The sequence below is a fragment of the Danio rerio genome, chromosome 15 (assembly GCF_049306965.1).
Source record: "Danio rerio strain Tuebingen ecotype United States chromosome 15, GRCz12tu, whole genome shotgun sequence".
In the NCBI taxonomy this organism is placed as follows: domain Eukaryota; kingdom Metazoa; phylum Chordata; class Actinopteri; order Cypriniformes; family Danionidae; genus Danio; species Danio rerio.
Window position 1 is genome coordinate 46331688 of NC_133190.1, and position 24527 is coordinate 46356214.

Genomic DNA, 24527 nt, shown 5'->3' on the forward strand with positions numbered 1-24527 from the left:
GTTATTGTTCATTGTGTTAAAGTTGGTTTTATATTCACACATTCTGACGTTATTCTTAATAACATAATTTGGTTAAAGTATTGTTTCTGAATTCTGAATAGTGAAATCATATTATCAGCCAATGACTACCAAAGTACATCGTTCACAGTCAATTAAATAGTGCTAAATGTTGTTTTTAAGTTATTCTTACGTTGCATGCGATTTCATACGGAATATTCAAGGCAGTGGTAAACAACATAGGGACACAAGTTAACACTGAACGACTGTGAATATAAAACCAACTGTACCTCAATTTATTGTTCTTATATCTGATTATTGTACATTTGGTTGTGTTGTTTTTCTATTGTTGTATTTTAGTTGGATTAATATTAATGTTGTTTTATATAAGTTAAACAGTGCTGATATGAACCAGATTTCCCCAAGTCTGCTTTAAGCTTTAATAATAAATTAGTTTTTTTACATAACATTAAAGCCTTTGAAACGTAATTCCCAAAAGCACTTCACACTTAAAAGACATCAGAAAAAACTAAAATGTAACAAGTAAAACCATTTGAAATACTAAAACAATGCATTGCACACCTCACAGATGGCAGTCTAAAAAACATTTAAAACATTTGTTTAACTTGCCTAATTCACACGATGTTATTCCTCCATTTTAGTGTGATCTTAATACATTGAAGTTGCTGATTTTCCAACACACATCCGATTAATAAATAAATCTAGGCCTTCTGAATAACGAATTTTGTTCAGACATTATTGTCACTTTATCATTACTTTATCGTATTTAACGTTGATGTCGTCGATAATGAAATACCACACAACTTCTGTTCGATAATTTAAAAGCTTTATTATCCTTATTTGTACATAGTTGAGTCGTTTGGAGTGCAAACTTACTATGTTTGTTGTTTGATTCGTTTGGTTGACGAGCGGCGAGTAAGTTAAGTCAGTCGCGTTGACAACGGGCAAAAGCTCACTCATTGCGCGCGGTGGCTGTTTAAGCCACTCGGCCGATACCAACTCAATACAACGTCACAGGGGAGGACTTTTTGAGCAAAACCGCTTTTGGATTTTTGTTTGATTACCTTAATTTATAAGCACATTCAATGCTGATAATATAATGTAATGAACTCGGTATGATGTTTATTTGAAGTTTAGTTGTAAATAATTTGTTTGCACAAAGTTTCAATTCGCATTTCTCCCCTGTGTAACTTAACGTTGGTAGTTCAAACCAACACATTTTAGCGGGAATGACCATAGATATTAGGTATTATATCTATGGGCTACGATGAATAGGTCTTTTATTTGTCTTTAAATCTTAATAATCTTATTAACAAATTATAATATTTGAACAATAGGCAGAGGTATTGATTTAAACCGAAACTATTATTCTTACGCACATCTGTACTTAATAACTATATTTAACAAGTGTTTAATCGTTTATATATTTTATGTATTGTAACGTGAGCTTTGCCTGTTTTTACATAGTTTGAATGTGACACTGAAATGAGAAAAAAATAAATAACGTTACAGTATTTTATATAAAAATTTATCAAATATTTCACCTATAAAATGATTTATTATAACAAATATGGACAAACTAAAACAGAAAAAAACCACTTTCTTTACAGCTGGTCAAATTCACTCATAAAATCAAATCTAAGTAAAACAAAACATGTTGAGGACAAAAGTGATCACTACAAATGTAACATTTATAGAAAAGATTAGATTTATTCAGATTCTTAATCTTTTGCACTTAATGCTATAAAATAAAAACACACATCAAGCCAAAAGTACCTTAAAAAGCATTTTATTTAAAATCATGACTGATACAGTAGCACAAAAAGGCAAAAATTGATAAACCATCAACTTCAAACAGTCTCGAGCAGCTAATCTGTTGGCAAACAGCCAGAGAGGACTCAAAAATACACACATTCGTCCCTTTAGTCTATCGCTATTGATAAAGTGATTGCCGATTAAACCACAAGTATTGATTTTCCTGAGAACAACTTGGTATTCTCTGAATACAAAATGTCTATTAACACAGTGCAAAATTGATGTGGCATCGAGTTAAAATGTGACATTAACGCCACACATGGATCAATACAAATCTAAAAAGAGATCCCTTATTTCTAAAAACATTTTAAAGGGATAGTTCACTCAAAAAAAATTTAAAATGTATTATTTCATGCTCAATTAGTTGTAAACATTAATGTATTTCTTTCTTGTGTAGAACACAAAACATGATATCCTGAAAAATAATGAAAAAGCAGATATTTGACATCCAAAGTAGGAACAAAGTAATACTACTCAAGTCAATGGCTGTTTTTTTCCATTCTTCAATACATTTTCCTTTGTGTTCAACAGAAAATAAAACTAAAACTGGTTTCAAACATGCATAAAAAAATGAATGAACTATAATTTTGGGTGAACTATCACTTCAAGCAACTTTCTTTAGTGCAAGAACAAATTAAAATGCCTCTTTTCAACAAACAGCAAACACTAGATTACAAACCCTACAGTATTCAGTATGCTTGCATCATTTTAAAACTCAAACTAGACTCTAGACTGGTTGATTTTGGCTGACAGCAACAATCAGAGGCTGAAGACAGAAACATGACATTTCTCAGAGAATTTCTCTTGGATTCATTTTTCAGACTGACTCTCTGACGGATCTTAAAGAACAAGCTCAACTCGGTTAGAGGTTGAAGGGGCAGAAATGAAGAGACCCCACCGTTGCTGACAGTAAAGGCACAGAAAATGAATAAACCCCCTCCAGGCCAACAAGAGGAGAGTCAAAAGCTCTGGAGAAACAGAGAAACGACACCAGACTCACGAAAAACCAGACCAGCGTGAAGGCAAAAGCCCTCGGAGGCTGAAGATAAAGCAGTGTAAGGTCTGAGAAATTGGGAAAATGGATCAAATCGAGGCTATTGATTTTCAGTTCACACATTCTGCTTGGAAAAAGAAGCCAAAAGTGGCTCATTGTATGGCTACAGAAAGACATTTAGAGGCCATTTGAGAAATCAAAGACTGTATTGAGTTTTGTAGCTTAGTGTAAAAATGTCAATAGGTTTTATTCTGAAAAAGATGGAGGAAAGAAACTCAAATAGGGTTAAAACCACTTGAGAGCAAATAAATATTAAGTAGATTTTCGTTTAGGGCTGAACTATCCATTTAAGCTGCACAAGTGGCATAATAAAACATTCAGAAATAAAAGCAGAATGGGTTAAAATCACATCTGAACGCTCTTTCTACAGTTTGGCGATTGGTGTAGCAGCGACGGCGATGCTCTCGATGACGAAATGTCAGAAGAAAGAATCTCAAATGGGTTTGGAACCACTTGAGGGCAAGTAAATAGTAAGCAAATTTCCATTTTTGGTTGAACTATCCCTTCAATCTAGAGGTGGCATTATAAAAACATTCAGAAATAAAAGCAGAATGGGTATAAAAATCACATCTGAACGCCCTCTCTCTCTACAGTTTGGGGATTGGCGTAGCAGCGACGGCGATGCTCTCGATGGCGCACTCATCCGTTCCACGACGGATCCTGAAAAAGCCGTTTTCTCCCCATCCGCTTCCCCAGCTGTTCTTCACGATCCAGTACTTCTCTCCAGTTTTGTGGCACTGGCCGTAACCCACCAGCAGCACAGCGTGATTGGTCAGCTCGAATGGGTTGTTGGCGTCCCGCAGGCCGGTGTGATGGTAGATTCCCTCTTTATAGTTCATGAAATCGGGATAGACCTCCAGAGCGACTCCCATGGGGCCGTTCTTCACCAGCTCCAGCATCATGGCAGACTCGCTGCATCCGCCGTAAAACCCGCCGACGTAGTGGTAATCTGAGGCGTAGTACTTTGTGCACTTTGCAGGCAGGTTGCAGGGAGAATCAGACCCGGTGTACGGGAAACAGTCCTCCTCCACGATGCCGAAATCCTGGATGTATTTTCCAATCAGGTAGGGAAAGCCTCCATCACAACCTGTGGAAGAGAGGAAATTTAAGTCAGTAGGTTTGATAGTTTTTGGTTATTAGGTTATCGTTTTGTTTGAATAAACGCAAAATAACATGTTGGCAGGTACAGTTGAAGTCTGAATTATTAGCCCTCTAAAATTATTAGCCCCTCTGTATATTTTTTCCTTAATTTCAGATTTTTGGACACATTTCTAAACATAATAGTTTTAATAACATTTCTTATAGCTGATTCTTTTATCTTTGCCATGATGACAGTAAATAATATCTGACTAGATATTTTTCAGGATACTAGTATTCAGCTAAGTGACATTTAAAGGCTTAAATATGTTAATTAGGCGGGTTAGAGTAAATAGGCAAGTCCTTTGGGGCTAATAATATTGATTTTAAATGGTAAAAAAAAAATAATAAAATAAAATAAAAATTTAAAGCTGCTTTTATTCCAGCTTAAATAAAACAAATAAGATTTTACTCCAGAAGAAAAAATATTATAGGAAATACTGTGAAAAATTCTGGCTCTGTTAACATCATTTGGGAAATATAAAAAAAATAAAAATACCACAGGAGGGTGAATACTTTTGACTTCAACTGTACATACTGGCATATTGTCAGACTTACTAGAAAAAGTAATCAGTGGTTCATGTCAACATCTTTATGTATTTTGGGCAAATATTAAAGACCAAAGGTTTTCAATAAAAGTGTGCCATAAAAGTAAAAATATATTTAAAAAAACTAAAATAAAAAATGTTTATATGAATACATTAATATTTAAAAATGTAAACATTTTTATATTTGTACATTTTTAATGACACTCCTTTATTGAAAAAAAAAAAACCTCTTAAAATAAAAACTTGTCAAATATATTTAATCTTTGCCAATCAAATCAGATGTTTGGGATCAAATATTGTTGATTAACGTGTGCAAGTTGACAAAATCATGGATCACTTTTTAAAATTTATTTAAATCTGACATTATCCCAGTAAAACATGTGCTTTTAACCTTTATTCTAACAAAACAATAGAACAACAGATCACAACCTGTAAATTCCTCAACATAGTATCATCACAACATTAAAAATAACAGCAAAGTAAATAAAGTAATTAATTAGAAAAAATAAAAAAAATTAAACAGCCCTAAAAAACACACATATATACTGTACCTTTATACAGTATGCATTACATCATCTTTGCATCAAATAACAAAAAAACTAATTACCGCTTATGTGAGGTGTTTGTAATCAGTGTCATTGGGGCAGGACAGTAAATTTGACATTATTCTCTCGTCTGGTTGCCGTTATCAGTCTTACACTTTTTTTTCTTTTTCTGAAAGCCTTAATAACACCATAATCCATTAATTTTTTTACTTATTTCTGCAAATAGGATTATAAAAAAAATATCTGTTGTCCTCTCCAACTCACTGCACTCTAAGTTTATCCAACTATGACGACTTCTGCTGCTGAGAAACTTGGAAATGTGTAAAGGCTCCAGTCAAATTTGGGATTGGTTTATTTTTACACAAACTTCTGAAGAGATTCACTTCATGTTAGGATAGCAAATCAGGTGTAATAAATGTTTTTACCTTGTGAATACTGCGAGCAGGACACCACCTGCTGCGGACTGAACACCGGCTGCTGAGTGTTGTTGGTCTGGATCCGCACTCGTGCCTCCAGCATTCCCATAGTGGCGAAAGAGTAGCAGCTGCCGCACTGAGCTGAAGACATAAGAGCAGAAATCATTCAGAGAGGGAAAAAAAAACATATGTCCTCATCCTACAGAAGCATCATTAATCCTGCTCTGATGTATCCAGAGTATCTGAAGCAGCTCTCGACAAAAGTCAGACACTATCTGACTGTACTAGAAAAAAAAAAGAGACACTCTAGACTCGCCTGAAGAGCCGATCATCTCCTCACACTTATATCAGAAGACTTTTATTTTGGTCTCTTCGACTGTAAATGAGAAAAAACCCAAAGAAAAGAAGGCAGAGAGCAGATTGAGCTGGTACGAGCGCAAGGAGACTAATAAATAATAATAAGAAATAATAAGAAGAATAAGAACAGTTTATTTTATTTAGCCAATTAAAGGTGGCTCAGAGATTAGCACTGGTTGCTGGGTCGAGTCTCGGGTGGGTCAGCTGCAATTTCTGTGTGAAGTGTCCATGCAAAACATATACTGGATAAGTTGGCGGTTCATTCCACTGTGGCAACCCCTGATGAATAAATGGAACTAAGCTAAAGAAAAATGAATGAATGAATGAATGAATAAAAATAAAATGCATATAAATTTGATATAAAAATTGAATAAAAAAAGTAAAATTTAAGTAAAACAAAAAAAATAAGGTAAATAAAATTAAGCTTAAATAAATTAATACTAAATTAAAAGGAAGATTTGTTGCCTGTGAAAAATACAGTTTAGAAAAAAAAAAAAAACACAAGATCATTAAAAAAAGTTAATTTCCTGCCATTTCATCATCATCCGATTAACATTACCAGGGGATTATCCATTAACAGGGGCTTGAGAAATACCATCAAACCAATCTAATTCTAGATAAGAGCGTGCCACTTTCCCCAAACGCACTTATTCAAATCAAGCAGGTTGTTAAATTTAGGTACTTGATGCAAGACAACATGGATACAATTAATTTAGCCAATTATAAAATGTAGACAATGAAGGTAATAAAGAAAAATCAATTCCAGGGGAAATATCACCTCTTAATGAAAAAGTTCATTTTCAAACTGGGTTTCTAGTGTCACATGCATTATTTTGCCAACCTCTTCCAGTAAGACTAGCTTTATCAGTGTCAGCACGCACAGGACTGCAGATTGAACACAATCAATAGCAGTATATTGATGTTATTCCCAGGACTGACTGAACTGTGGGAGGTCGCAGACTGAATTCAAGAGGTTTTGATATAAATTACACACTGCACGTGAACACATTTGCAGCATTTCTTTTTGAATTTCTCACAGACACATGCATTAATTTTGTTGACAATTTATATTAAATCAACATTTTTCACTCATGGAAACTAAACGAATACTAAAAGTGGTATAAAAAAAATAACAATTAAATAAATTCACAAAAATTATTTTTACGCACAGGCAGGGCCAGATTAACAACATACTAGGTTCTGGGGCTTTACTGTTTATTTTAATTGCCTCACAAAAGTAGATTTTTTTTTGCTATTATTATTATTATTATTATTATTATTATTATTATTATTTATTTGCTGTTATTATTATTTATTTGCTAATTTATATCAATATATTATATGATATTCCACTTGATTTATATTTAATTATTTCAACATGTTTTCTATTTTACTAAAGTAGGCTCGGATGTTGCGACGGCATCATTGAGCTCACCACACACATCAGCTATAGGGGGAGTGAAAAGACAGTGATACCGCCAATTTGGTGGATGGAAAAGGGATGATTGGGAGGCCATGATGGTTTAGAGCCAAGAGGGAATTTAGCCAGGACACCAGGGTTACACCCATACACTTTACATGAAGTGCCATGGGACTACAAAGACTCGAGACCCTTCCAACACCATTTCCAACAGCAACCTAGTTTTCCCATGTGGTCTCCTATTCAGGTACTGACCAGGCTCAGCCCTGCTTAGCTTCAGTGAGTAACTGGTCTTGGGCTGCAGGATGACATGGCTGTGGCCTACCAGTTAGGGCTCGTACACACAGGATGCTTTTCGTTTGCGTTTATCGTCAGCGTTTTGAGATGTTTTTCCGGTTTGATGTTAGATGGCACTACACAACTTTAAGGTTCTGACACCCGCTTGTAACACAGAAGAAGAAGAAGAGAGAAGTTAACATGTTTGTTGTTAAAGTTACTGACAATTTGAACAGGGATCTATGGTTCAAGTAGCAGCTCCAGCTCTAGCGATGAAGAAATGATTATTGTTCACCAGAGCAATATGCAGCTCCACGTTCATATCGCCTCTGGGCATCTTCTTCAATGTGCCTCCAAGTGCTGTTTACTGTAACTTCAGCAGCTCCGTGCACATGAACAAGTGTCAATCTGATTGGTGGAGAAGGTTTTAACACGGCACATCAAAAAAAAAAAAAAAAAACGAGCATGAGGCATTTAAAAATGACGTTTTTACGCCTGCCGTTTTTTGCGTTGGTGTGCATGATCACATTGGCGCCTTTTATTTAGTCACGAGGCATTAAACGTCGATGGAAAACGTGAGCAAAAACCATCCCAGTGTGCACGGCCTTCAGCCTGCCTTTGACTGGGCCGTTTTTCACGGTAGAGTATTCACCTTATTCTCAGCTGGCAAGTGGGCGCTGCCATTTGAATCTTTTTGTCTCGCGACTTCCGGTCACATTCACTTCCATTCATTTTTTGACGTTAACAACTGCTCGTTACGCTGCTTGATGTTGCAATTTAATATTTTCTTATTATATTATGCTTCTTGGTCTGTATAGTCATGCAAACATTTGTTTGTTGAGCAAGTAGTTTGACCATTTTCTGCCGTTTATTATTCCTAGTCATTTCTCCCATAGGCAACTGAATCGGAAGTTCTAAGACAATCGCGAAAACAGGCGCACTTCCGCATTTCAAAATAAGGTCAATAGAGTAGAAATAAATAACTGTGCTGGGAAATAAGGGACTTTGCTGTTAAAAAATAAATAAATAAATAAATAAATAAATAAATAAATAAAAAAACGACATCTGTTCACCCTTACTATGATTATTCAAATCTTTGATTGGGCTACAGCCACTCTGAGCCATAGTTTAGTAGCGTCGCCGTTTTTGAACAGCAGCGTACTGAAAGCAATACTTCACATTATTAACATGCGATAGAATAACGCAAAGAGGCATTTCCTGCGTCATGATGTAAATTAATTTTTCAGCCAATCAAGAACCCAACCTCTCGTAGGCCCTGGGGCATTAGCTCCACCAAGCCCTTATTTATTATTTTTATTATAATTTTTTTTTTCACACAAACTAGATGAAAACTAAATAAAAAAGTAGTAAAAAATAAATAAATAAATAAATAAAAAAAAAATAAAAAAAAGAATTTTTAAAAAAAAAATCACAAAAACTACGACAACAATACTGACATTTAACCCCCTTAAACTACTTCAGCATTTAGTCATCCAAATAGCATTATGATTATACGTGCATTCGCTTTAAACCTGACAGCAGTGTAATGAACTTCAGTAACATCTTCAGCACTGTAGAATTATCTATATTCCATCTGTGGAAAAACTACATCAGCTTGATAAATGAAGATGGCTATATTAAGCTGGTTCATTATAAACAATGCATTTTGTAGGCATTTTATTCATTAAATCTGAATCTGTACTGTTCAAATCTTAAAAAGGGGACCTACTATGCACAAATCACTTTCAGAAGGGGTTTAAATACAGTTGTGTGGCAGCAGTGTTTAAATATAACCAGCATCTAATGATAAAAATGTATTAATTTATATAATCACAGTTGATAAAAACCGTTTGCAGAAGCACTTTGATTGACATTCTCCCTTCGTACGTGTCATCAGGGGGAAAGCCCCACCCACTAGTGACCATCTCTCCCTCATTAGCATAAGGCAGTGGTTCTCAAACTGTGGTACATGTAACACTAGTGGTGTGCGGGGTTAGTTCTAGTGGTATGCGGAGGAATGAAAGAAAAAATGAATACAGTTTTAATCATTTGATGCGTACGATAACACTGATGTGATCTGCTTTGGCTGTTCTCTAAAGCCTACGATCAAAGCGATGTTCTTAGAACGTTTACTTAATGACGCAGAACTAGAGAAAGAGGTGCGTGGTGCTTGCAGAGCAGATACGCACTAAAGCAGTGGTCCCCGACCCTCGGACCACAGACCGGCACCATTCTATAGATAAATTGGTACCGGGCCGCACAAAAAATTATTAATTATTTCCGTTTTATTTATAATCAGAGTCTGAACGATCTTTTATTTTGAAAAGTCTTTTATTTTGAAAAATAGACGTATTCTCTTGCTACATCTTTGCCATTTGAGCATCAAAATTTAACCCACAGGCTAGTAAAATGAGTAAGAACTGCAGCGAGACGCGCTTGCGTTTTCCAGGCGTTCCAGGTTGAAAACATCATTTTTTCAGAATGCTGCACCGCAATTCACGTGACAAGAACTGACTGATCAGCTTCATAATTTGTATGTAGTTTAATTTTGTTGGACTAATTATCTCAGACAAACACAGATCACCCAAACACTGCAGTGCTTTTAAATTCTCTATAAACAAAACTTGTATCAGAGTGCAGAAATGTTTTGTCAGCTTGACATCCTCTGAGAAAAACGAATTCCCTAACAATCTACATACAAGTTAAGGTTTCGATTTCAAAAAGTTTTACAATTGTCAGATGTACACGCAATATACATTTCAAAATTTATCAAAAATTTCATAAATATGAACATGATTCTGCCTCGAACTGTGCAGTTATTGGCCAACTACGCTACTTTATTTAAAGGGTCACGAAACACCAAAACACATTTTTTGAGCCGTTGACAGTCGTATACGTGTCCCACACTGCTAAAAACACTATTAGGACACATATATTTCACTAAAAAGTGTAAATTGGTTGTTTTTACGTTATTTCAAGCAAATTCGTACTTCCTGTTTGAAACGAATTTTTGAAGTTGCGTCACGTTCATGACATAATAGCGTGTATTCCAGCGTGCAGACTGGACATCTGTGCCAGAGTGTGTCTTATTACGTCTTACAGTGTGATGCATTAATGCATGAGTAAGGCTTGGTTCAAACCAATCAGTGCGCTCAATTGTGCAACTTCATTAATATTCATTAGTGTCACCGTGTTTACGCCACAGAGACGCCACGTTGTGTTGGCAAAACAAGCGTGAAGTGTTGCTTTTATAGTTTGCTGCCGTTAAGTTTCGTTTTCATTTTCTCTCTGTAAGAGCTCAGCTGGATCACGTGTGGATTAACAGTGTACGCGACGCTCGACAACAATAACTTACGTGTCTAAGGAGGATTATTGTTTACCTGAGAGCTGTTCTCATCTGCAAACGCTGAGATCCGGATTCGCTTGTAACGTTAGTCTCCTCTTCATAAAGATGCGGCTCTAGTTGCTGGTGATTGTGCTGTCTCTACAGATTTGGTAAGTGAGCGACCAGTGCTCTTTGTTTATTCAGTTTGTTCGTATCGAATTAAGTTAACTATTGCACAGAGTGCAAACATAGCACCGCATTTTGTGACCGGAATAACACACACGGCTTTCTGACGCTACCTGCCGTGTGCATCTAAGTTTCCTGGAAATGCAGAGTTTTTTTCACTTATTCGCCGTGCGGTATCAAACATTGCATGAAAAATACACGCTTAGAGCAGATCCTCGAATCAAATATCTCGTTTGTCGCGAGGGGCATGAATGAATTCCCTGAATGAAAGAGCCAAACTGCAATTAAAGTCCAAAATTTAATAATTTGGCAAATAATTCGACTACAGATGTCCATGTAGGTTAAACACCATCACTTTCTCATGTGTGTGTATTTTGACCCCAAAACTCGTGCGTGCCCAAATAGACACTCCCACACCCTCCCACTTTAGTTCCTCCGACACTCCCCCCTAAACAGAGCTGGACACGCCCACTTTTCTGACTTTTTCCAAAGTAGAGGTGTGAAAACACACTGCTGAAACGAGGGGGTTTCATGGCCCTTTAAATACTGGTCATTTTTGTGGTCCTTGAAGAGACGATTTTTATTAAGGTGGTACTTGGTGAAAAAAGTTTGAGAACTTCTGGCATAGGACATTAGTCTTGTTATTGAATCTACCACTATCTGCGGACATATAGGCATCTGTAGCTCCGCCCTCTTTTGAAAAGAGCACAATCCCATTTGAATTTAAAGCGACTCAGCAAAACGCCACAGTTAGGATCAAAGCCTAAATGGGTCAGTTTTTAAAGAGTTATCAAACATTATCTGTGTGATGTTTTGAGCTGAAACTTCACACACACTAATCATATTTTACATCTTGTAAAAAGGGGCATAATAGATCCACTTTAATGTCGTACCTTGGTTGCGAACTGGACTGACAAAGTTGACTCCATTAACGTTTCTCCAATCCCAGTGTTGAGGAAGACCAGCGGCTGCTTTACTGTCCGCAGCAACAGTTACAGGCCTGACACGTCTGATAGAGAGAAAAAAAACACAACATAACATCAAAACCCAACATTTATCTGCTTTATAAACGCTGCTGCTCTTATTAAATCAGCACACAACACACAGATTTGCTCGCATGTTTTCATTTTAGCACAAGATGCTCCTAAATAAATTACAGCAGACATTTATGAGCACAAGCTCGGTTTTACGTCGCGTTGTTGTGATACGACTACACTGACAAGCTATTTGTCAAATCGGTCTACACGAGGGCTGTGTGATATTTATGGTGTGCGATGTTATCGTAAATGTTGTTTTAACGATGTGCAAGCTGACATTGGTGTAGGTTACACACTTTGCAGGAAAACTAAACTAAGCAAACAAAGCATGTGTGTTTGAAGACAGTAATGAGCCCATAATTCAAGTTATTAATGTGATAATTAACCATGCCTGGTTGTTTTTTGTTTGCTATATTTATTAAAAATAAAATTAAGTCGACATCGAAAGAAATTCAGGGGCAAAACCAAAAATACTAAGTCAAAAAAATCTGTGCATTACTAATACGAAATGATATAGATCAGTACTATCCTTCACACACAATAGCATTTCAGTATGCGAGATGTGTGATATTGATTTTATACAACAGTTTGACAAACAGGGCGACGTGGTGGCGCAGTAGGTAGTGCTGTAGGTTGCTGGTTCGAGCCCCAGCTGGGTCAGTTAGTGTTTCTGTGTGGAGTTTGCATGTTCTCCCTGCGTTCGCATGGGTTTCCTCCAGGTGGTCCGATTTCCACCACAGTCCAAACACATGCGGTGCAGGTGAATTGGGAAGCTAAATTGTCCATAGTGAATGAGTGTGTATGGATGTTTCCCAGAGATGGGTTGCGGCTGGAAGGTCATCCGCTACATAAAACATATACTGGATAAGTTGGCGGCAATATGGAGTTTGTAAGCTGGTCAAGACACACTGCTTGCGCACAAAACAGGATGGAGTTATTGAATAGTTTAATGATTTAATGGGATGTTCAGATTTATGTTTGAAAGTAAATAAGTAAAAAATAAGCAAGCAAATAAGTTAAAAAACTCAAATAAGTAACAAGTAATCAAATATTTTCTTTTTAATAATTATGTAAGCTAATAAGTAAAAAATTAGACACAAGAAAATAAGCAAAGTTTTTATTGACTCGTAAAAAAAAAAAAAAAAAATAAGAAAAACGGGTAAATAAGTAAAAAATTAACAAATCATTTTTAAATGTCAGAAATAAGCAAACAAGTAAAAACTAGTAGTTAAACCAGTATTTAAATATGTAATTAAGCAAGCTAATAAATAAATAAAGTTTTAAAAAAATGAGTAAATTATATATATATATATATATATATATATACACACATATTATATATACATATTATATATATATATATATATATATATATATATATATATATATATATATATATATATATATACACACACACACACACACACACACACACACATATATATATATATATATATATATATATATATATATATATATATATATATATATATATATATACATACAAACACACATATATATATATATATATATATATATATATATATATATATATATATATATATATATATATATATATATATATATATATATATATATATATATATATATATATATATACATACAAACACATATATATATATATATATATATATACATATATATATATATATATATACATATATATATATATATATATATATATATATATATATATATACATATATATATATATATATATATATATATATATATATATATATATATATATATACATATATATACATACAAACACATATATATATATATATATATATATATATATATATATATATATATATACACACACACACACACACATACATACATACACATACACTTTTTTTTGTAATTAGGCAAACTAATATGCAAGAAAAATAAGTAAATAAAAAGCAAGCAAGCAAATAACTAAACGAATAAAAAAAAATATTAAACGGGTAAAAAACAAAAAGTAATTAAGCAAAGACATAATTAAAATAAGCAGCTTTCATTATGACTGCAGAAAACAAGGTAATTTCCTTAAAATGTCCAGACATTGGGTGTTTTTCACACTCACTCTGATCATCAGGTGATCTTTGCTGTCCAGCCCCGTTTAATAAATCATACATTATAGACTGGGACTTTCTGATGTTTGTATCATTGATTGGTTTGAGAGTCAGAGATTTATTCATGAAATATTCATGAAAGGACTAAACCAGCCATAGTGTCAGCCCATATAAAAGAATAAAAAACTACGAGCAGCAGGTCATTTTGATTTAAAAAATCTTATTTGTGGTTCGTAATGCAACGTCTGCAAAAAACACATAAATAATGATATTGTCTCTCAAAAGAAACTCTGAATCACGTTAATGAGTCTTAGATTTTCAAATCATTAGCCTGCTACCTTCAACATGATCAAATAACACATTTGCATAATCCCCGCCCACCCATGAGATACCAGTATTTAATTTCAGACATGACTTGGCCAGACTTTGCTCTGATTGGTCAGCTGGACGAGTTGGCTTTTAGAAGGGGAGGGGCTTACAGACCTTAAATTGCTTCATATGAATCATATTAAATTCATTGCAAATGATTAATACTAAATGCATATTCAGAGAAAATTACAAATGTTTTCTGACCTTAGATGCACTTAAAGCTATCGTAGGTGACTCAAACATGATATTAGAACACTTTACAAAATACCATATGACCAGCTCTTTAAAGTTATGGGCCAAAGACACAAATCCCCTGACATATACATCATAAAACAGGACAGCAAAACATGCAATAAATAAATAAATAATAATACTACTATAATAGCATCAATAAAAATCTTAAGAGTACCGTGGAATTCTGGAGGCAGGTCCTCCTGATCTTCTCAGCATCTCATGTATGGACAGAGTCTCATGAAAACTGTACACCGTTGCTGTCCAAGACTTTTGAACGGAGTTTATTTCATCCACAAACATCATGTTGTTCGTGTACGGCAGCTTCATCAGCCTAGACATAATAAAAGATGATTAATACAATGCAAACCCAAAACTACACTTAAACACAGTCCTGTGAAATTTTTATTCTTTATCAAATATTTCTCAAGTTATTTTTTTCCAACATGATTTAAAATATAATAGTTATTAATTATAACTGATTTATTTTGCCTCTGCCGTGACGACAGTATTCAGCTTAAAATGACATTTAAATGGTTTAACTCAGTGGTTCTCAAACTTTTTTCATCAAGTACCGAGAAAAAAAAAATTGTCTCTCCAAGTAGCCCCATGATGAGCAGTATTGAAATACAGTAGCGCAGTAAGTCCAGTAAAGCAGCAACAGCTCTGTACAGTTCAAAAACCAGGCAGATTAATTCCTATTATTACCAATATTTATTAATGTCAGCCACTTTAAACATGATAAATAGTTTGAACATTAACACTGTACTGTGCTTATATGTAAAAAAAACAAACAAAAAAAAACATCAACATTAAACATTAAAATTTTCATGAAACATTAAAATTAAAATGTGCTTTTAAAGTTAAAAATGGTAGGTTACCGTTTTTAAAAGTAAAAAAAAACTGCTGTACTTAAATGTAAAGTATTAACATATAGCCATTCATTAACACCTGGAAATGTTGCCTGAACCTCAAAAATATAGGCTATATGTCATCATATTCATATACAAATCATTTTGATACATTTCTAAATATATAGCATGAACATATGACATATTTGATTCCTCTGAGTACCACTAGTGGTACTCGTACCACAGTTTGAGAACCACTGGTTTAATTAGGTTAACTAAGCAATAATAATATTGATACATTTTATTTAACTTGTCCGTTTCTCAGACTCAAAACATTTGAAACAATGAAGCAAGAAGGAATAAATGACTAAATAATAATACATTTACAACACATGACATCATAATAAGATCAATACCTAAAAAAAAAAACAAGATTTAAAAAAAAATAAGTTAGGAGCTTTCTTTAGGAGTCAATAAATCAAGTATTCCTATTTGGAGCAGGCAAAAATTTCCACAATTAGGAGCAATGTAAATAATAATAATAATAATAATAATAATACAAACAACTAAAAATAATAAATTACCATGTATTTACTCTGTAAAAGTGTTCCCATTGTAGTTTATGCACATTTTTTCTTATGTGATAAAAGTTTATCCTTCTCAGTTGTGCGCATACTTTTTTTATTATTCACATTTGCAAAATGTATGTGCATATTGGCGTTTCCATTAAGCATTTTTTATGTTAAATTCCAAAATACATAAAAACAGTTTGATTTTTTCTGTAAAAAAAAAAAGAAAGAAAGAGAGAAAATGAAGTGTTGCTAACATTATCGAACTTAACTTTTATGCTTATGCTTAAAAATTGGAAAAATGTAAAACTAGTCAAAGTAAAGGAAATAGGACTTCGAACCAAAAAGTGTTTTGGGGGTAGTTAATGTGTCGGTGCTCTTTGGATAAGGAATTTATAAAGATAAACAAAATAGGCATGGTCCAAGGCACTGGTAAAGTAAGTGAAAAAAATGAAAAGGCTTTGTTATCATTTGTTAACATTGTAGTCATGTTAACTATTAGGGTTGGGCGATGTCGACCAATTTGGCATCCCACCATGTCTAATATGAAACATCGCGATGGACGATGGCATCATCGTCATAGGCGGAGGCGAGTTAATTAGGAATAATGAATTAATTCATAACGAAATATTTATTTGTAGCCTAGCGTTTTAACTAGGAAACCCGCATGGTCTTTGTTTTACCCATAACCAAATCATAAATGTATAAAGTTACACACATAATTACCACCCGTCAATCACTTTTTTTGCAGGACTCATGAATAGTTAGAGTAATCAGTGTCGGTATAATGGCGTCGACAAACTTGGTTGGTAAAACAGGTGCACAACCAACAGGAACCAAGCAACAGTATCTGACAGAGGCGGACTGGCAATCTGGCAAATGCCAGAAGGGCCGGACCAATTTTGTAATCTGGGCCGGTCGTTTTTATTTTAGTATGTATTGTTTTTAAGTACAGACACCTTTCATCTCTTGCTAGATGTAATATTATGATGATGATGATAATAAAAATAATAATAATAATAAATGTTAAGCATTTGGCCCAATCGGCAACTGCCGCCTCGTTTCAACATGGGCCGACCCAATCCAAGGTTATATTATATCATATTATATCATATAGGTCATATTATTTCACCATCTTTACACCAAAATAAATCGTGAATGTGCGTGTCCGTGGATGGGGCTGTGTCGGTGTGGTAATGTGGGCTGGTGTGGCAACAGTGCCAGGGCTGAATTTTTGTCCCAGTCCGGCCCTGGTATCTGAGGTTTTCTTTTCACTAAAAAGACTAACTACAAGCGTGAAAGCGAATGATTGAATCGGTCTACTGACCGACTGACTGCCTGGACCAGCTGTCTCGAGCATGACAGTGTGTGTGTGTGTGTGTGTGTGTATGGTCACATGATGTGCGTTCTCAGCGGTAGTGTGGAAAGAGGGCCTCTCAGAAAAGCTAATGAAATGCCAGGGTGGATGTGGATCATTTTCGTTTTAAAATGACATCTAAAAACATACTAGTGTAAACGGGGCCTGAGTGTGTATTTTTGCGAGCGGATTTGCAATGGGGGCAGGGCAGAGGTTCGTGGTGTCTGTCGGCCATCGGTAATGGACAATGGCATCGTCTATCGGCCCAACCCTAATAGCTATACTTTGAAATCAGCCATAAAACTTTCAAATAAGACTTTCCAAAAAAAATATATATATATTATGGAAAATATTGTAGAAATTGCTTTGTTAAACATCACTTGGGATATATGTGAAAAGAGATTTTATCAAACGGCAGAAGGGCTAATAAATTTGTCTTGGACTGTACATCAATCACTCAGTCATGTAGTGCAGTTCAGATTGAGTCACATGAGATCTAATCAAGCTGTAGAGAGAGAGAGAGATAAGAGAGCGTTACATCACGAACACTGCTGTGCTGACACAATCACACACTCACAGTCTGTGCTCAAATCCAAGCATGTGACGACGGTCCACTCGGGGAGGGATGGGCTGCACTTTCTTCCCGGTGAAACAGGCCCAGTTACTGCCCAAAACATCATGAACCCAACCGGGCAGCGTCTGATCGCAGTAACTCACCACCTCTGAGCCCTGCTGAGTATACTAGATGCAGACAGAAAGAGAGAATCAAATACAGTTGCTTTCAAAAGAGTTTTTCTGGTAACACTTAATAGGTTTCATCAGTTTTTATTTACTAACATGAACTAATAATGAACACTCGCATTTATTAATCATAGTTCGACATTAAATAATGCATTATTAACATGCAAACTCATGCTGGTTAACATTAATGCACTGCGAGTTAACATTTCCATTAGCTAATTTAAACTAACATGAACAAATACTGTATGAAATGTATACTCATGGTTTGTTCATCTTAGTAAGCTAACATTAACTAATACAACCCTATTGTAAAAATGCTACCCTTTAAAAGTAATGGTCCATTAGTTAATACATTTATTAACATAACCAATTAGGAATACATTTATTATGGTATTTTTGTTGATGTTAGTTATTTAACCCTCTACTGCACGGTGTAACCATATGGCAACATGATACTTATGTTTATTTCCCTGCCACTGTTTCTTTAAGACCAACATAATTTTTTTTTGTTTGAAAGAGAAGACCTTGGAGTAGCCAATGATGTGCTTTGGGTAAGTCACATGACATCCAGTGTTTTCCTGTAGCGCGATTTCTGACAGACTGCCGTTTATTGCGAGTAGCTGCTGAATGCAAATGTTAACGTCAATAAAAACAAAAGGATCACCCTGCTGGAAAATCCAGCTTAAACCAGCCTAGGCTGGTTGGCTGGTTTTAGCTGGTCGACCAGCCTGGTTTTAGAGGGGTTTTGGCCATTTCCAGGCTTGTTTCCAGGCATTTCCAGCCTGGATTTAGCTGGTCTAGCTGGAAAATGACCAGCTAAATCCAACTTAACCAGCCTGGTTTAAGCTGGACATAGCTGGTTTTGGCTGGATTCCCAGCTTGGCTAGGCTGGTCAAGCTGGTTTTAGCTGGTCATCTAACAGCCTGACCAGCTAAAACCAGGCTGGAAATGGCTGGAAACCAGCCTGTAAGTGGCCAAAACCCCTCTAAAACCAGCCTGGTCGACCAGCTAAAACCAGCCAACCAGCCTAGGCTGGTTTAAGCAGTTTTTTTTCAGTAGGGCAAATTATGTCAGATCCACCAAAATACCTGAAACATCACCTCCAGTAAGTTATGGTGACATACTCAATTTTTTAATCAAATTAGTTTTTTGTAAATCGATCAAATGTACATGTTAACAAATGGCAACACTGTGCAATAGTGGAAAGTGCAATATTGCAATGGGTTAGCTAGCAAGCAAGGTCAGCTGTGAACTTTTAAGTTGTAACAATAACAACATGAATGCTATTAATATAATGTTGATGGCATTGTATTATGGATAAAATCTAGTTTTAATGGCAATGCTACTTTTGAATAGATATGAATACAGGGAACAGTGTATTAGCGAGCACCACCATGTTCTATAGTAAGTAAAAGAAGAAAAGGACAGAACTGGCTCCTCCTGCAGATGAAAGTGAGGGTGAGATGGGTTTTAGTGACCATGAGAAAGATGCAGACAGGACATTTGATAGAGACAGTGGTAAAACTTTATAATAACTACACACTATGAATCATTTACTAAGCATTAGCAACTAATGAATTTATTTTTTGTTAAGCATTAACTCAAAATTAATAAGCGTTAGTAAGCAGTTTATAACTGCCGCTACAAATGCTGTATTATTGACTTTTAACCACATTTATAATGTGCTTAATAACTGTACTTTCGTACTTTGTTAATGGTTTATTTTTCATTACTAAATTAAGTATTGCATTATTTACAAACCATTTGTATTTAAGAGTAGTCAATGGTTTTTAAGATAATTCAGAATGAGTTAGTAAATGATTAGTTAACTATTCAAATCAACATTTATATGTCTTATTATTCAGGCATATACTAATAGTTAACTAAAGTGAATAAATGCTTTATTAACTCAACTTCATGCAGTTTTGTGACCTAATCTAAAGTGAGGACTATTAATGCTTTATAAATCCCTTATAAATGATTATTAAATGCTCAGGATCAAATTAACTATAATCTTTGCAATCTTATTTAAAAAGTAAAATTACTGTGAAGTTTAAACATTGCAAAATAACAGGAGTGTCGAAATATAACATAAAACTGGATAAAACAACAATATAATAATTTAACAATATATAAAAAGATGCGAGGTTTAAACTGTATAGTAATTTTATTTTTAAAAAGGTTGCAAAGATTTTTCATTTGATACAATTTCACTTGTGTGTCTTTAAACGAATAGGAATGAATAAAGTCGTTTATGTTCTTTTTTTTCCTGTTTAGAACCTGAGCCTTTAATAGTCATTTATAGGAGATTTATGAAGGAAAATCAGTCCTCACTATAGATTAGGTCACAAAACTGCATGAAGTTGAGTTAATAAGGCATTTATTAACATACAAATTAACTATTAGTATATGCCTGAATAATAAGAATTATAAATGTTAATTTCAATAGTTTATTAATCATTTACAAACTCATTCTGAATGATCTTAAAAAACAACCAACTATACTTAAATAAATGGTTTGTAAATAATGCAATACTTAATTTAGTAGCGAAAAATAAATTGTTAAAGTATGAAAGTACAATTATTAAGCACATTATAAATGTGCTTATAAGTCAAGAATAGAGCATTTGTAGCTGCAGTTATAAACTGCTTACTAACATTTATTAATGTAGAATTAATGCTCATCAGATAATGAATTATCTTTGCTAATGCTTAATAAATGGTTCATAGTGTGTAGTTATTATAAAGAGTTACAGAGATGGTTTAGGCAAGTTAGCTCAGAGGCAGATAAGACAGGTGTAGTGTAGTATATAGTATAATATATAAACATTGTTAGCTAGTAGCTACATTATTCTGATGCATCTGGATATATTAGACTTGTTATTTATTTGTTATAATATTTACTGGAGAAAATATTTATATTTATCATATGTTGTATACATAATAATACTAAATTACGATTGTTTTCAATAATATTTAGCAAAAAGGAATTAAATAAATGAAAGCTGCTGGAATATCAGTTGTTGGAAAGCATGTATAAGGTGTCATTTATAAGTTCTGTGTTAAAGCTCATAATACTGCAACACCAATTAAATTATTTCAAACAACAAAATTAATTATAAAGAAAGTTTTAAATTTGAAATTTCTAAGATCCACTGTTGGACGTTGTTGCCATATGGCAACATTTCATGAAGTGACTTTAAAAAAAAAAAAGACATTTTTCCAATTTTTTTTTACAGCACTTCAAGTTAAGCCATATTAAGAAAAGAAAAACAGAAATATGTTTTTTTTTTTTTTTTTTTTACAGATTGATGATAATGTGTGCAGTAGAGGGTTAAAAGTCAAATAATGTGGTAATGAGGTAATGTGACAAACATATTTAAAGGGATAGTACACCCAAAAATAAAATGTTACCCAGTATTACTCTCCCTCGAATGGCTCCAAATCTTTATCAGTCATAAGATATTTTGAAAATAGTTGAAAACCATTTACTATAACAATCTTTCATTGACTGAAACAAATGCTACGAAAGTCAATGGTTACAGGTTTCCAGCTTTCTTCAGGATATCTTCTTTTGTGTTCATCAGAAGAAACTCAAAGAAAAGGCTGAGGTAATTACAGAATTTCCATGTGAACTATCCCTTTAAGACCAATCAAATCAATGCATTTTAAAGCCTTAATGTAATATTAAATCAAACCAAAACAATAATGGAATTTTGATCCTATAAAGTCATTAAGAAATAAACTGCATTTGTAAAGTAACACCATATTTATAGCCTGCTAGTATAGTGAAAATAAAAAAAAAAAAGCTGAAGTCAGAATTTCCCCTGTGTTGCGAAACCACAGTCATTTGATCAGTCATGTGGTGTCACTTGAGACGGAAACTGTCCAGTCAGACTTGCCTTGAAAAACCCGAACCATTTGTATTCATTGATCACCACCTCGAAGCCCTGGTTATAGATGAGTGTGAAAAAGCCTGTGTGACCCAGATCATCCACAGCTACGGACAGCTTCTGCAGGTCCACAGTCACCGTGCTCACCGCCTGGCCTGTTGAAACATGATTATTTACAGACTTGAGGAAGTAGATTTGGTGATATGCACAGTCATGGGACTTTCTGGAAGTCTTGCGTTTAGATGCACCTGTCATATCCACAAAGGTTGTCTATGCAGGGATTTTTACTGCGTTTTAAAACAGTTAGCATAGGACTAGGGATGCAACGATTATAAATTTTAGCTGTATGATTATAGTCGAAGAAATAATCACGGTTATTTGCATTTATTGATTTTAAAACCCCACTAGTTTAAGATTGTTTTAAATTTTAAAGGTTTGTAGTTCAGACCCAACTGAATATTTGTTGTCGTTTTAATCGTTTAAGTTTGTTTGATTGAATATATAAAAATCTGTGGGTATTATTGATGCAGTTATTGGGTAAAATTGCTCATTCAATGCGTTTTTGGTCATTGTCAATATCAATGCACCGGCAAAAATAGACCCAGCGGTGAAACTATCGCACCACTTCAATGACGCACTGCGTCTGCGTGCAGTATGGAAGCTCTAATCTGTTAACATTTTAACTTTACAGTTTCAAATGTTCTATTGGGTTCTGGGAAAAATTCCACTTGGCTTTGTTGGTGTTAGCATGCCACCAGTATAAGCAAACATTACCAGTAGAGACTCACTAAATCATTAAGGTTAATTCAAATAAAACCAACGTAATTTGCCATTATAAGCATTTAAAAATATATAGATTATATGACAGTTTCTAATGTTTGCTTGTTTACAGCAGGGTGTAACAGGAAGCAACTTTACTTAAACAAGAGTAAACAAAACTCCCTTAGGATTATTGAGGTAAAGTTGGCTTTATATTTGCATATTCATTCAGTGACATCTTGTGACATGCTCAATATATTGTTTACTAAAACTAGTTTGAATATTGGGTCTGAAATCGCATGCAAGAGTGACTATAAAACAAGATTAACACTTATTAATTGACTGTGAACAATGTACTTTGATGGTCATTGGCTGCTAATAGAAATGTCACTGTTTAGAAGTTGCTAACACTTATCTGACATTTTATAATTAAGAAGAAAGTGCGAGTTTAAAACCAACTTTCACAGAGGGTTGCAGATGGAAGGGCATCCGCTGCGTAAAAATGTGCTTGATATGTGTCGGTTCATTCCGCTGTGGCGAATCCGGATTAATAAAGGGACTAAGCCGACAAAAAATGAATGAATGAATGAATGAATGAAAACCAACTTTACCTCAAGTATCTTTCAGCAAGGAGTATTGTTACTTTATAAAAGTAAACAAAGTCAACATCCTGATATCGATATGAAACCGAAAGCAACCTCGAACTTCCGGTTGTCTAAATATGTTTTTCTGACCTGTACTGGAGCAGTTGATGGTCTTGTCCTGACCCACATTGGACACACTGAAGATCCAGGTGCCCAGCAGGTCCTCATATGTGCAGTTTGCCGGAGTATCGGCCGCAGCCCCGGCTATAAACGCAAACAAAACAATAACGGAAAGCGCGCGCATCCTCACAACAAGCCAGACGGAGGACAAACAGTAGAAATAAACGCGGGGTTCAACAATAACCAGGACGCAAGGACCAAAAAATACGTGTCCTTCTCGTCCTTCCGCGTACCTGCAGTACTGTTGACAAGCCGTGTGTTACTAAACTTATACAGCTGTGGTCATATGATACAAATCACGTGATATAACAGCGAGAGCGCGCACACGCACAGACATGAGTACATCACACTAACAAACCACACATTCATCATGCCGACCGAGTTGATTCTATCACACACACAATAATTAACCTTTTGACAAACACACATTAAGTCAATCATGTAAATACACACACTGATCACACAAACATTATCTCATTCATCATCACACGAACAAACACCGCCTACTTATTTAATCAGACTTATTCAATCACAGCTCACACTCAGAAACAACAATGCAGTTTAAATCTTAACTACATTAAGCTACCAAGTAAACTGCATTGCAGAACAAGAAAAATGGGTGAAATATAGTTTAAATAGATGATAGTTTGTGACTTTCACTCAATAAAATATAAATTTTTAAAATTAATATGATATTTGATTTCAACATTCACATATCAAAAATGTTTTGCAAATGTATTTTAGTGTCGAGAAATAAAAGTAATAATTTAAAGTA

At 34.5% G+C, this 24527-nt stretch overlaps 1 protein-coding gene across 4 annotated transcripts; it reads right to left on the reverse strand.

The window, feature by feature from the left end:
• Nucleotides 1-1791: 1791 nt before the first annotated feature.
• Nucleotides 1792-23995, reverse strand: ctsc (cathepsin C). Of its 4 annotated transcripts, none has more exons than XR_012390397.1 (7): nt 23723-23995; nt 22239-22384; nt 18173-18336; nt 14997-15152; nt 11991-12106; nt 5046-5674; nt 1792-5001 (listed from the first exon to the last, which is right to left on the reverse strand). XR_012390397.1 is itself a non-coding variant. In XM_073922806.1 (7 exons), the coding sequence occupies exons 5-7, from the start codon at nt 12136-12138 to the stop codon at nt 3475-3477; spliced, it is 780 nt and encodes a 259-aa protein (XP_073778907.1). In that variant the 5' UTR covers nt 12139-12169; nt 14962-15152; nt 18173-18336; nt 22239-22384; nt 23723-23995; the 3' UTR covers nt 1792-3474.
• Nucleotides 23996-24527: the final 532 nt, after the last annotated feature.

What these genes read in the sequence shown, in the direction of transcription:
- ctsc (XM_073922806.1), bottom strand. Translation starts at nt 12,138, where the DNA reads ATGTTATGTTGTGTTTTTTTTCTCTCTATCAGACGTGTCAGGCCTGTA. An exon ending in CAGTCCAGTTCGCAACCAAG is followed by an intron (nt 5,675 to 11,990) that starts GTACGACATTAA and finishes TTATGTCTTCAG; the next exon opens with CTCAGTGCGGCAGCTGCTAC. An exon ending in CTGCTCGCAGTATTCACAAG is followed by an intron (nt 3,975 to 5,542) that starts GTAAAAACATTT and finishes TCTCTTCCACAG; the next exon opens with GTTGTGATGGAGGCTTTCCC.